The sequence below is a fragment of the Stegostoma tigrinum genome, chromosome 23 (assembly GCF_030684315.1).
Source record: "Stegostoma tigrinum isolate sSteTig4 chromosome 23, sSteTig4.hap1, whole genome shotgun sequence".
Lineage (NCBI taxonomy): Eukaryota > Metazoa > Chordata > Chondrichthyes > Orectolobiformes > Stegostomatidae > Stegostoma > Stegostoma tigrinum.
Genome location: NC_081376.1, coordinates 16,012,552 through 16,027,941, shown reverse-complemented (window position 1 = coordinate 16,027,941; position 15,390 = coordinate 16,012,552). Strand labels below are relative to the sequence as shown.

General features: G+C 37.8%; 1 protein-coding gene across 4 annotated transcripts in view; it reads right to left on the bottom strand.

Annotated features, from left to right (window-relative positions):
- Positions 1 to 15,390, bottom strand: part of lmf1 (lipase maturation factor 1) — a 584,074-nt gene that overhangs the window by 323,679 nt on the left and 245,005 nt on the right. Inside the window, exons 1-2 of one of the 4 annotated variants that reach the window (XM_048551894.2) lie at positions 10,970 to 11,082; positions 10,369 to 10,512 (exon numbers count right to left, since the gene is read on the bottom strand). The exons of 2 other annotated variants lie outside the window; for them this stretch is intronic. In XM_048551894.2, the coding sequence (XP_048407851.2) occupies positions 10,369 to 10,416 (48 nt within the window). In that variant the 5' untranslated portion in view covers positions 10,417 to 10,512; positions 10,970 to 11,082. Of the gene's footprint in view, positions 1 to 10,368; positions 10,516 to 10,969; positions 11,083 to 15,390 lie in introns of those variants that run through there. One more of the 4 variants, XM_048551895.2, reaches the window with a different exon arrangement.

Below are 15,390 nucleotides of genomic sequence, written 5' to 3'. Positions count from 1 at the left end.
AGTATCAGAGGAACAGGAAAGTTGATGTTACAGGTCGGGACGAAGACCCCTGACCCAAAACGTCAACTTTCCTGCACCTCTAACGCTGCCTGGCTGCTATGTTCCTCCAGCTCCACACTGTGTTGTCTCTGACTCCAGCAGTTCTGGCTAACTGTATACTAAAAGTGATGTGGTTTGCTACGTGTTCACTCCTTCCAACCTATTTTAACATTTTTAAATTTGAATATTATTTTACTAAGAGATGCAAACACATGCAGGAAGATTCGCACTTTTTTCCTAATTTCTCCTGTATTTAACCACAGGGAAGTTTTGAAACAGAATTTACCTCAAAGTGCATTCAAAATTATTGCAGGTAGTCACTAGTGTCCTACTTAAATTTATCAACTATTTTGTATGCATGGTTTAATTTCTGCACAACTTAAAAAAAAAATTCTTTTCTATAACACTTAGTTCGAAAGCTATGTAATATATGTTGCACTCAGAGATAAAAAACAATATTCATTAATATTTGAACCAAAACCTCTGTTCCCTAAATCGCAAATCACATTTCATTTGACAGTTCTATGGTGGATGCTACAACACACCATATCAAGATTCTAAATGCCCTGAGATAATTCCACACAATGCAGCAGGAAACAAATTTCATGAATAAAAGGTACCAGCTGATATCGTGCCTAGCCATACAATCCAGAGACCAATCTAGGGTCTGAGTTGAGTTTCCAAATAAATCTCAGGCAGATCCGCAGCTGCACAGTTACAATTGGTCCTACTGTTCTTATGCCCAGCAACAAAGAAGGAAAGCGCTAATTAGTCAAGAATCCTAGTCCTAACTGTTGTGCAGTCTTGGAAAGTACACACATGTAATGATTAAGAGCAAACACAGTCCAGGCTTGAATGCTCTCACAATCATTTTCTAACCTTGCATATGGGAAATATGTGCAAATGAAATCATGGGTGAGCAATGAATGTTGGCCGTCCCTAACGTTCACGCCCTATTGGTAATTTTTTTTTAAAAAACATACTTCCAAAGTAGAGCCACCCATAAGCTATTGCACTCTCCACAGATGCCGGCAGGTCTTCTGGTTGTTTTCAGCATTTTCTGGTTTTACTCCAGATTTCCAAGATCCACAGAATTTTGCTTTTATAAAACAAACATACATCTATGCCTACCGTTGAAATCTTTCAATGAATAGATTTCTAACGAATCTCAATTGAAATAAAAATGTGGTCTTTGGTGAATGAAGCACAATGAAATTTGCACACACCTAAATATTGCTCATGTCAAAAGCCAATGTGAGGAATTATTTCAATTCATTTGTTGCATTATGTGGAATTAGCTTGGGGCATTTAGAATCATGATACGGTGCACTGGAGAATCCACCAAAAAAAGCTGTCTAGTAAGATTAAAGGTGCTAATGCTGACAGGATTGATGTATGAAAAAAAATTTGACACAGGAACCATTAGATCATGTAACCAAATCATGCTGAAAGGGACAACTTCTAAGGGTCCACTTAGAATCATAAGATCATAGACTCCCTACAATCCAAAAAGAGGCCATTTGTTGCATCAAGTCTGCACCTACCCTCCAAAGAGGTCCCACCCAGACCCAATCTCATATCCTATCCTCATAACCCTGCATTTACCACGCCTTACCCACCTAATCTACACACCTTTGGCCTGTGAAAGGAAACGGGAGCACCTGGCAGAAACCCTTGTAGACACACAAGGGATAATGTGCAAACTCCACACAGACAGTCACCCAAGGCTGGAATCGAGCCTGGGTCCCTCCCACTCTGAGTCACCAGTGCTAACCACTGAGCATTGGCCTACTTAAAGGACTTAAAGAAGGAAAGGGTAGTAAAGAAAGAATAAATTATGGAAGGGATTCCAGAGATTGAGTCCAAGGCTACAAACTGCATGATCTCCAATAAGCGAACAAAGGAAGAAAGAGATGAACAAGAAGTCAGATTTGAAGGAGTGCAGAAATCACAAGAAGTTCTAGAGTTTAATATTACAGAGGCAAAGAATGGTCATAGAAAGATTTGGATTCAAGGAGTTGAAGCTGAAAGTCTAAAACAACGTATTGCAGTTCTTTGATTTGCAGAATAGTGATCTTATTTATATTAAAAGGTTCCATGCCTCCAGGTTTCATATCTTCCTATGGGGAGAACTCAAATATCAGTTTCCTCCCACAGTCCAAAGATGTGCAGGCTAGGCGGATTGGCCATGCTAAATTGCCCGTAGTGTTCAGGGGTGTGTGGGTTATAGGAAGATGGGTCTGGGTGAGATGCTTCAAGGGGTGGTGTGGACTTTTTGGGCTGAATGGCCTGTTTCCACACTGTAGGGAGTCTAATCTAATCAACATAGCCCTGAGGCCAATGCCCCAATTTTCAGAATATTGCAGCCGACATGTTCATGCGCATTCTCCAAATAAGTTCAACCACTGAAATTCTTTTTGTTCCTGCTAAATTAAAATTGGGTTGCTCCAAATACCTGTGAAAATCTAATTCCCAAATTAGGCAGTATCCGTGGGAACTGCAGGAACAGTCTTCCATGTGGTAACTCCAGACATACATCTGGCGTGAGGTACTCTACAACCCCCGCCAAGGATGCAGAGCAGATCCACGGATCCCAAGGTCCCAGAGCAGCTCTCAGGCCCAGTTCAAAGTCGCAGTTCTTTCCTACTAAGCTGCTCCAAGACGCTCCCCATCAATATCATCGCCAAGGGGCCTGTTAGGGAGGGAAGCCCAACTGCAGACAAAATCAATGTGTTTTATTTTGACAAGTATGTTAGTCGAGTTATTTCTCTTCATTAAATTCACCAGTATTTTCAGGAGAAACGTCTCTTCTGGACATGTTCTTATCAGTTGATCTGTTCTTTTCAAATGCTTATCAAATGCAAATTTTCTAAAATGGATCACAGATTGTTGGCATCCACTTTCTTTTTAGTTGTTACGTCATGAAATATATTTCAACACTCATAATTTAAGAAACATCTGTGCATAATTGCATTTTGCCTGTCTAACAGTCACTTCAAATGTACCTTGCTGTATGGATTTCTACGATGTCTTTTAATATTAGATTCAATGTAAGTATTCGGAATTATTTCTACAAGCTACCAAAAATGATTAAATTACAACTTCAAAATACTTAGGGCAAATTATAAATCCAGGATTAACTCTGACATTTAATATAAATGACAGTCATATAATTCTGGGCATAAGCACAATCTCATAATTTTCAAAACAAAACAAGTGATCTAAAAGAAGCTTTAATGACTGAGGTGTGGCAGATAAAATTATATCTGGTGTGCATCATTTTGCTGATTTGCTTGTCCCTCCCTTCTCGAGGAAGCTCAGATACCAGCTGGAACACAACTCCACAGGTGGCCATTTCCACTAATATTTCACCTAACTGACCATTTTTCTGATTCAAACCTCGACAGCCATCAGAAACTTGCTATTTTGCTAAGGAACACAGCACTTATGAATCTGATGCTGCCGTCACTAGTGCAGTCCTCATTAGTTACCCATTAAACCCAGAGACACTGAAAACAACGGGTCTCAATCAAGAACTCAACAGAGATAAAAATTGAGGATTTCTGGTCTTTATGCTAACATATGGTTGAATATGGTTATTATTTTAACCACTGTAAGACCACATCAAACAGTTTGATCAGTGGTATCTTCATAGTTATGGTAATTGTGAATGCAAGAAAAAGTGTGTGAGTCTCTCCCACTGCACACTTGTTCAAAGAATGAGCTTTTGTATTCAGATATTGACTTATCACTGGATCACTAATTTCAATCATAGATAAGCTCCTGTGCCACCGAAATGCACCTCAGTGGCATGCAAAAGTCACTAATTTTCCATACCTTCAATCCACAACAACATCATTTCACAGATAATTTCAATCCTGACCATAATTCAGGTCTGTAATACGTCTCTTTTTCTGAGACTGAAACTTGAATTCACTTGTGATGCTTAGCAGACCTTGAATTTTTATACTTTTGGCAAGAGCTTACCTAGGCCCCTCAGAGTTTCTCAGCTTGGGGTCTTTACTAGAAGCTAGGAATAAAAGTGTTGTAATGAAAAATAGAAGAATTGCAAAACATTTAGACCCAAACAGCAGCATCAGCCGTGATTGTCCCTTCAAAATAAGCTAGGTTTTAGCAGCTAACATTTCAAACCTAAGACGTCAATACTTAAGAATTTCTAGTCTTGCTTAACCACTGTCTTTATCGAATCTCTCTGCACTGCACGGCATGACTATTCCCAGAATTTAAGTACGGTGAATTGGATAGCACTTAATGTAGAACTGTCTTATTTTTCAAATCTAACAACAATGAGTAGATCTGCAAAATACATGATGATCTCTGTACAGATGACGGGCGCTTGCTGAGCACCATAACAGATGAAATTCTCCACTTTGTACATCAGCAACACCACAGTGTGGAAAACAAACAGGCTTTGATTTTTTAAAAAAAATATAATCTGCTTCATATCCCACAAACTCCAAACAGCCTGAGCAATAAACACTGTCCAAATCAAAACAGAACAGTTATAGAGTCATAGAGCTGTGTAGAACGGACAGAGACCCTTCAGCTCCACTTGCTCATGCTGACCAGATATCCTAAATTAATCCAGTCCAATTTTCCAGCATTTGGCCCATACCCCTCTAAACCCTTCCTATTCATGTACCCATCCACATGCCTTTTAAATATTGCAATTGTACCAGCCTCCACCACTTCCACTGGCAGCTCATTCCATACATGCACCACCTTCTGCATGAAAAAGTTGCTCCTTTAGTCCCTTTTAAATCTTTCCCCTCTCGTTTCAAATCTATGGCCTATAGTTTACCACCTTTCATAATATCAACCAATTATATGTGATGATAATTAACATGCAAACATTCAGAAAGTCTCCACAAACACTTGGTCATCATTCCATACCTCACAGAGGTTGAAGTTTAAAACACTGTCAGTGAACTCTTGGCCCTTCATGGATTAAACTGGATTAATCAAGTCAACTGAGATAATGTAAATGAGTGAACTGAATATTTCTGTTATTGAGATGATCAAAAGATCTAAAATTCCCCAACAAGGTAGCATGACTTACAGCATTCAGAATTGATGCAAATTTCTGGATTGAGTCTACACTCTATTTGTTAGTCAAAGCTCCGCAGATGCCAAAAGATTATACATCACAGTTAATTCTGTTACAGTTCTTCATTCCAAATAAGTTTCTGAATTGTTCAGCTGACTAAAAAGGCAAAACAGTATGATTCATGACCATAGCTTTCAGCAGAACACAACACACCTGGAATGTGTGCATGCAGTTTTTTCTCAAAACAACGCTAAGCAGAAAGGTAATAAATTTAAAGTTCATTGTTAGCGTTAGCACTCATCTCTGTCTTCCTCAGCAATCATCTTCCACCACAACTTTCTTGAAAATACCAACTCCTCACAAAGTGTTGATTACCATCAATAGGCCAGGGAGCAAGCATTATTCAAGTTAGATCGTTGACAGTGAGCAAAGTGATGCCGAGTCATCAAATAACAATAATTTGTGCTGATACTAAATCGGCACATAAAATGATATGGAATGCACAGCCCAAAAACAGGCCAATTAGTCTTTGCCAGTCTTTATGCACAAGAGATGCTCCCACTTATTTAACCTAAGCTAATCTTCATACTCTTTGTTCCTTGTTCCCTCATACACTGATCCAGCTGTAACTTAAATACACACTCATGATTTATTTTAATCAGTCCATACAGTTAAAAAAAAATCCACATTATTCCCTGAATTCTCTTTTGGATTTATTAATAATTTATTATTATTACGATATTATGGGCACTAAATGGTAACACTTCCCTTAAATCAAAAATATGCCCACAAAGTGCTTTTAAGTTGTGCATCCTACTTTTCAGAAAACAGTTTTTTTGTTTTGTTTATTCATTGGATACAAAAATCACTGACAAGATTACCAGTAAATGCCCATTCATTTTTTCCCCCAAGTTGGTGATAGTTAGCTATCTTCTTCAATCGTTGCCGTCCAAGTTGTGTAACAGCCACAAAGCATCTGAAGATTCCCCACCACCATGGCCAACATGTTTTCTCACACTTCTGCCCTCATCCTTTCTTTCCTTCCCGCAAAAGTGATAGGGTCCCCCAGTCCTCACATACCATCGTACCAGTTTTGCATCCAAAGAATTGTAGGCTGACATTTTTGTTACCTCCAGCAGGATGCAAAGACCAGATACAAATTCTCATCCTCTACCTAGATGGCATTTTGCAGGAACCATTCCTTCCAGAACAGACTCGTCCAATCCTCTTCCATTCCCAACATCTCACACTTCCACGGCACCTTCCCATGCAACTACAGAAGGTGCAAGACATGCCTGTTTCCTTCCTTCATCCTCTCCATCCAAGATCCTACATATACTTTCCAGGTGAAGCAGCAATTTACTTGTATTTCATCCATTCCACACCACTGCATTTGCTATTCACAGTGTGGTGTCCTCTATATTTGGGAGGTGAAATGCAGACTGGTGACCCCTTTGCAGAACAACTACATTTCTATCTGCAAAACTGACCCTGAGATTCCAGTTGCCTGCCGCCGTGAATGATGAACACATACCAATGCGTTCATATGCCAATATTGTTGTTGCAGGCCTGCTGCAGTGTTCCAGCAAGCCTCACCATAAGCTCAAGGAACAATATCTTATTTCCTGCTTGGGTACTCTTTAGCTTCTATGGCTTAACATCAAGTTCAATTACTTTAGAGCTTGATTCAATCCTTCAATTTTTTTTTCACCCATCCCGCACCTAGTTTTGTTATGACATGTGTTGCATTGAACACAGTCACCCATTCTCGCCTACTCCTAGGTTTACTATCACATTATATGGGTTGCTTTCAATATAGCTCATCCATTCTCTCTAAATCTTCGCTCATTTTATTACTTATCCAGCATTTCTTTCGTCCTGGCCTGTTATCTCTAAAGTCCTTATTGTGATATACTTCGGAGTCAGAATGGCACATGGCTTGGAGGAGAACTTGCAGATGCTGATTATGGCACCACTTGGGGTCATTGTTCTTGGAAGCTGTAGAAGTTACTAGTTTGAACATGCTGTCAAAGTGACCTATTCAAGTTGTTTCACTGTATGTACTAAACTGTACACAAAACAGTGTGTCACTGATGAAGCACTGAATGATCAAGATTGTGAATGATGTGCAAATCAAACAGTCTGCTGTGTGTTAGATGATGTTGAGTCTTAAGTATTTCTGGAGCTGGTATCATCCAGACAAGCGGATAAGATTCAATCATACTCTTGACTTGTGCCCTGTAGGTGAAGGCTTTGGGAGTCAAAAGGCAAGTAGCCCATTGCAAACCTCTCAGCTTTTGACATACTTTTTGGTAACAATAGTTATATGGTTTGTCCAATTACATTTCACGTCAATGGTAACTCTCAGGCTGTTAGATAACTAGAATATAGAGGATTCAGTAATGGTAATGCTGTTGATCATCTCAGAGGATGGTCAGATTCTGCCTTGCTGGAAATCATTGATTAGAAGTTAGGTGACACAAATATAACTTGCCACTTGTCGGCCTAAGACCAACATTATCTAGCCCGTGTTGCATTTTGAAAGTGACTGCTTCAGAACCTGAGCAGCTTTAAATGATATTGAACATTGTGAAATCATCAGTGAACATCTCCATTCTCAATCTTCCAATCGAGGGATGAACCACTGGTGAAGTTTCTGAAACTGGTTCAGCCTAGGATAGAACCCTAATGTTCTCCAGCTGCAATATCCTGTAGCTGTAGTGACTGGTCTCCAATAACCACTTTCATGTTCTTTTGCACTAAATCTGACATCATTCAGTAGAGAGATCGTGAACTCCATACCTCCCAGACTACATTATACTCAGCATTAATGTCCACAGCAGTCATTCACATTTTCTCTGGAATTCAGTTCTTTGATCCATACTTGGACCATGATTACAATGACGAACGGTGCGATGTGGTCCTGGTATAACATAAACATTTCAACAGTGAGAATGTTGTCATTGTGTGTCACTGGAAAGCGCTGTAAACAGCTTTAATTACGTTACTGATGATTAAAAGATTGATTGATAGGGCCTTAACTGACCAAACTTGATTTGTCCTGCTTTTTATTGATAGAGCATATCTGGAAAATATTCTACATTGTTCGGTAAATGTCACTGTTGTAGTTGTATTGGAACAACATGATTATGGGCATCATTAGTTCTGGAAAACAAGTCTTTAGCACTGAAGTAAAAGCAAAATACTGCAGTTGCTCAGAAATCTGAAACAAAAACAAAAAGCACAAGAGAAAAGTCAACAAATCTGACAGCATTTGTGGAGACAAACCACAGTCAGCATTTTGAGTCCATTATGGCTTCGTTAGAACTAAAAAGAGATCGAAATGTGGTGAGGCTCTGTGATGTCCACGGCTTTGCACTTTGTATATTGGCATGGATTTGAGATCTTCTAACAGGGAAGACCGAGAGTTGGGATAATGGGGGAGTTTTCACATTGTGACACTCCACCATTACAGGTTGCCAGTGACCTGTTCTGCAGTCACAGGTATTTACATTGTATATTAATGAGGTGGACAAATAAAATTAATGCATTGTTACCAGATGTGCGGACGCCACAGAAATGGATGGGGAGGCAAAGGTTGAGAATTACAGTGTCTACATTTGGATATGGACAATTAAGCAAATGGGAATAAACTTGGCAGTTAGAATATAATCTGGAAAAATGAGAAGTTGTGGACTTCGGCAGGAAGGATTGAGGAGCTGATTATTATTTAAACAGAGGAGGACTGCAGAAAGCTACAGAACAGAGGGATTTGGGAATTTCTGTGCATGAATCTCAAAAAAGCCAACATCCAACTTTAGCAGGTAATAGGGCAGGCAAACAGAATGCTGCTCTTTATTTCCTATGGGAAAGAGTGTAAAAGTAGGGTGCCTTTGGGCCCTTATCTAAAGAAAGATACACTGGCATTGGAGACATATTTCAGAAAGTTTACTGGGGTATTACCAGGTATGGTGGGACTGTCTTACAAGGAGAAATTTAGTAGATGTGGCTTGTACTCAATGGAATTTAGAAAAATGAGACGTGACCTCATTGAAACATACAAAGATTCTTAGGAGAGTTGACACGGTAGATACAGAAGGGTTTCCCCCACTTATGGAAGCATCTCAGACCAGAAGTCATCATCTCAGAATGAGGGTGTGCACACTTAAGATGGAGAGGAGAAGCAAATTGTCCTCTCAGTCAGCAGTGAACCTGGGTCATTAACTTTAGCCAAGACTGAGGCAGGTAGATTTTTAATCAGTAAGATAATGAAGACAGGGCAAAGGCAAGAAAGTGAAGTTGAAGATTACCAGATCAGCCGTGATCGCATTGAATGGCAGAGCAGATTTAATGGGCTGAATGACATGCTTCTCTGCCCCCATGTCTTATGGTCGGTCGCATTATATCTATACCCTGACCTATTTGCTCCAATTACTTCTTTCCCCTTTCCACAGCATAAAACCCATCACAATTACATTGCGGTTCGGTTCTGAAGAAGTCATAAAGTACTCTTGAAGCATTAACTCTGTTTCTCTCTCTGCAGATACTGCCAGACCTGCTGAGTTTCTCCAGCACTGACGTTTCTTAATTTTCTGCAGCACTAAAACCGGAATGCTCTCAGAACCTTTAGCCTTTTGTTACACCTAGTGCTTTCAGCAGTTTCTTGGTATCATGTTTTATAGATTCCATAAATACAGGGAAATGATGGCAAACCAGTTGTTCGTTTGACTTTTCACATCCTACTTTTATGTTTTTTTTCTTTGTATAATCTCCATTTTATGTACGTGCTCTACTCAGTCCTCTGCTCATTTTCATGGATATTTTTTACTTGCACTTGTGTCAACCTTTTTCTTTTGATGTGTAATCATTTCCTGCATGCATGCCCCATTTTACCCTCAGATGGCTCGCCATTGGAACAGTCAAAACTGAACTATCAAGAGGCATCCCTGCAACTGTTCCATGTCGTGCAGGATGAACAAATTCCTGCAGAGATAAAAAAAAATCCCTTCAACTATTGTGCACTGCCTGCAACGGCAATTCAATGACTATCAGATACTTTCTTTTCCACTTTTGCTTGTTTTGCATATCTTATCTCCCAACTTTCTCACTTACTTGCTTTATAAGTAAAACTGGTTAGCACTGGGAGAGAAATTCTAATATCAATTTAGGAAAGTTGGGGAAATTACGGGAGAGGGGATTTCATTGATAATAACATCAAGGGAATTGCCTTGTAGGTTTTACTTGACTTCAAAAATACTTACATTTGTGCTTTGCCCTATAGATTCTGATAATGTTGATAAATCGGTCATGCTCTTGCTCCAAGTTTGTTAATTTAGGCACTTTAAGCTCCGAAATGCCTTGCTGCCATTTTATCTGATTCTTAGATCCTACCAATGATTTTTCTTCTGCTTTAGCAAAGGAAAGGGAAACTTACAATTATATAACATCGTAACATACTTTGGGCTTCACAAAGTACCATGCTTTCAACACTGATAAGTAAAATATCATTAATAAGTTTCAATTGTTATATTTAAATTTTTAAACTTTACCTTAAGATTTACTGTATCTCTTTTGGAAAACTCAACAGAACATTCCAGTGAAGAACAGCCTTTCTTGAAAGGCTAAAAGAAATTTTGCTAATCTTTATTTTCAGAATTCTGATACAAGTCCAAAACAGTTTGCGAGTGTTATGGAATTAATAGCTGCAACTATTACAAAGCTTAACATTTTACACTGAATACATCATTACAAAGCATTACTAAGCTAGAATGGAAAGTATGTTGTAAATAATGAAAAATTCTGCACTAATTACGTATGAAAGGATGCAGGGATCTTTCGGAAACAGTATATAATTATACTCACTCTTAATCTATTGATTTTCTACATGCAGATGTCAGATCCTCCATGGGTTTTTAGATCACAAGTGTCTGCTGAACAAAACAGCCTTTGAGCAATTCAACCCAAAATTAATTCAAAAACTGGTATCGACAGGGCAAGGGCACGGGAGACGAATAAAAGCCAAGTGACCTACAGCTATGTCTGCATTGCTATTCATATCTGCTGGGAAACCATGAGAAGAAAATATCATCAGTGCTGCGATTTGAGACAATTTCCAAAAAATGGAACCTCTACTCTCACGAACGTCTTTATAACTTTCCAGTGATCGAACCACTGGTATGAGAAGTACAACTAAATGTTCTAAAATCATAAGCATTAATATGGTTTTTCAGAAATTAGCCGGATCCCCTTTTCTTTCAGCTTTTCTAGATCAAGCTTCCTGAATTCTCCCAACAAAGAACTGCAAGAACGAAGTGCTTTATGTGAATCTAAGCATCCACAGCATTCACTAAACACGTAAATATTAGTACCCAAAACATAAACTAAATACGCAACGATTATGTTGGTAATATTTACAATATAAACAACTGTAATAGAATCAGAAATTTCAACAGAGGAGATTAATGACAATATTTACCAGTATTTCACATGCCTAACAGATGTGAAATTTATCTTATTATTTAGTATGAGGAAACGCAAGTCTTGTAAGCATTATGATAGCCTCACAGCAGGTTTTGAATAGAGAACAGTTTATAAACTAAATACTGAAAACAGAATCCATAATGAAAAGCAAATAAGCATCAAGTCATTCCATGAGTGAGGACAAAGGATTAATTGCATTGGCAAAACAAGCGAATTTGTTGAATGGAAAAAAATAATCAGGTATTTCTACTCATTGTTTGCCTCCTTAAAATATTTAGTTTTGTTTTAATTTGAACAAATCAACAACATCTTGCATTTTACATTGCACTTTTAATTTACAGCATTTCAAATACACTTGTCTGATATATAAGTACTTTAAAGGCAGAAAGGTTTATTAAGGGCATTGCAGAGGATTTTTGGACAGACAGCTGAGAGAATAGCCAATAACAAAGGGCCAATGGAAGTTATGGAAGGAGATTTACAGTAATTCAAAAAAAATTCAATATAATAGCTGCTGGTTCTCATTATTGTCTAATGCATCTTCAACAATTAGCTCCACAGTTAAGCTCATAGAATCATCTTCTTGCAAATATTTAAAAGTGAGTTTGTAGCTCCAGTTTGAAACATACAAAGCCATTCAAATTCTAAGTAAATTTTCCAATTCCGATAATGTACAAGTACAGCAGATTTATTTAAAGAGCTAAATGATTCCATCCTGGTAACAATATCTCATGTAACCAGCATAATTTCACACTGGGGTATGATTAGATCTGTCAAACATCTATTTAGTGGTGAGGCTCATGGACTGTGGAGTTTGTAAATTAGATCTATTTTAGAACCAAAGGTGGCAGATAATGATGACAAAATTGATGAAGAAAGGTATGACAGAATCTATTCCATAAAATGCAAAAATATCGAGGAAAAAAAAGTTAAAATAGGCAAAATGGAAAATAAATCTAATAATGGGGCCAAGGTTTAAGTTAATCTATGACATAAACACGTCCACTATCATTAAGAATATTGTATTTAAGAACAGATTTGTTGACATCTAATATCTGCATGAAATAGAAATAAAATATCTTGTATTGGGAAAACTGCTGAGATAGCCACAGGTAACATTTTGAAGCTTGCTTGAGAAGAGAGCTATAGAAATGCCGTAGTCCCTTAAAAAAATGCACTTCAGACCATTCACAGCAACTTTTTTTGGGCACTTTACCATTATCTCACCTTCTTAAGACGCGTGAGCTTAATATATATTAGGTCCCAGTTGTGAAGAGGATGTCAAGTGCTGATAAATCTTTCTCAAAGGAGCATTCCTGAACTTATATCGTCACAGTAAGCAACAAATTTGTAAAATGGGAATAAAGGCTCAGAATTGTCTGTTTTACCTCTAAAATGGGTTTCCAAGCGCCTAACATATCAGGTATCCATGCACTAACTAAACATATCTTTACTGCTTGCAGTCATGTATTAACAGGGATGGATTATGTCTGCACTGAACAATTACCAAAAAAGATGCTCCCATACCCTAGTTTTAATTGCTTTAATATGTTAATAAAATGAGAAGAAGAAGGGTGGTGGGAAGAGTCACATATGGAGCAGTTCAGACAAAACATATTTTCCTTGCAGATTCTATATAAATTATACAACATTCTAGATCTTAAATCCAAAAGTACTTTCATCATTAAAGTAACAAGTTGCTGTACTCAGAAGGAAGGTGAACTCTTTGAATCAAGTCAAACAGGCATTTATTTTTAACCAGTCTGTCAACAATGAAATCATTTATAACAAATTAAAAGAATTACAACAGAAGGTCTTTAGGCAACATTTAATACTTAATGCAGCAAAATTAGTCAATATTTTAATAAATTTGATGACCTAAGTGAGAACACAGTTATTGAAATACTTTTGATAAGCAACTGCTATATCTTACATGTGAGGAAAAGCCAAGGGAAATAAGAGTTTGTAACTGGACAATTACAAATTGGAAATTGTCAGTATTCATCTGTAAATGACATTCTGCAAAAAAAAGTCTTAGAGAAGCCCAGTTTTGAAATGTGCAATTTCTCAAACAGTTTTGCTTGTGATTTATTATAGCTTCAGAAAAATAAGCAGTCTCTCAATCTTTGTGCATAATGGACTTTCAGCCTCTTAAATGATAGATTATCTGACAGATTTTTGATTTTTTTTGTACAGACCCGATGTTAGGAAATAGTGGAATCATTTGAAATTCCAGGATTTGTTCACCAGTCTTCCGGCAATACCAAACAAGTCAACAAAACATCAGCTGCACATAAACAGGAAAAATGATTTTCTTCCCCCTGGTTCGTCTAGCTGATTCAAACTACTAAACAAAGAAAGCATCGTCTTTGACTTCATGCAAATAGCCTCAATGTGGAGGATTTGGAAGAAAGCAACACATACAAAACTTATAACAACAGTGATAACATTGTTTTATTCAAGCATTACAACCATTACCAGCTCCAAGTGTTTCATTACAATCCAATGCTTTACTTGAGCCAATAACAACCACCTCAGGCACATCATAATGCCTGAACAAAATGTTGTTAATTCTTTATTTCTGTTCAGCTGATAAAAACTAAATCATATTTCAAGTACAAGTAACCTTCCAATGTAGCATTAAGTGAAATACAAATTTCCTATGTTGTTCCTTTAAAGCAACCAAATGTGCTAATGGCACATTGATAGTGAACTCATTTTTTTAGACACCTAATCAAGACAGTAAAAGCTGATGGGCATGTCTTAAATGGAATAGGACTGCATAAAATAAGCGTTAAATTAAAACTGACATATTATAAAACAAAAGGCAAGAATAAAAATCAGATCAAAAACATTTCAGCTCTCCAATTTGTGGTCTGTAGTATAAACATAGCAGTAGGAAAAGGATCTGAGTCCATGTGTAGAAAGTGTGAATAATTAACTAACTACGCTCATTAATAATAAAAAGAAGCACCTTAACACACTGCTTCGACATGGGAGGCAAAATATAATCTTCCTTCCTGGTTTCTGTGGATTCCATTAAGGACGCTTAACAGCAGTTGAACCTGCCAGACTGCCATCCCTTTCAAAATCATATGATAATAAATGAAGTCAGTTTGAATTATGAAATCATTTTGGAGTGAGCTAACTCCTGAGCCCAGACTAGTTCGTATGCTAGCATATGTATGAATGTAGCATGGCAATAAAATCTGATTATCTGTATAGGCGTGATGTTTAACAGGAGCATTATCCCTTGAAGCCCTAGTCAAAATCAGTCACTCAACAAACCTCATTAAAACAAGTTATTCCTTCATTATCACTCTGCTTCCTTCGGGGGCTCGCTGTTTGTAAATTGGCCACAGCATCTTCTACATTAGGAGAGTGACTCCACTTCAAAAGTACTTCATTGTAATATCTTCTGGAATATTTTGAGATAATGAAGGCAATTACATAAATGGAAATCTTTCAGCATACATGAGTAATTGACAGGCTGATTGTCTGCCCATTATAGAACTTTCTCAATCATTATCATATGCTTGAAGGTGATGATAACCTGGCAGGGTCCACGATTGATTTTATAACAGAAATGGCAAACTACTCGACCAGATTATCAGCGGTGGTGCAGAAGTGTGCAGAGAACCTATTGAAAGTCATACTTTGGTGATCACTCGATAAGAATGGAACCAGTGAGTGCAGATTCACCAGTTGGACCATGCCAAAGACAGAAAACAGGTGGGAAAGACAAGGAGGAATAGCTTCCTTTTGTTACAGTATGTTTGTTATACCTCTGTTATAGGATGTTA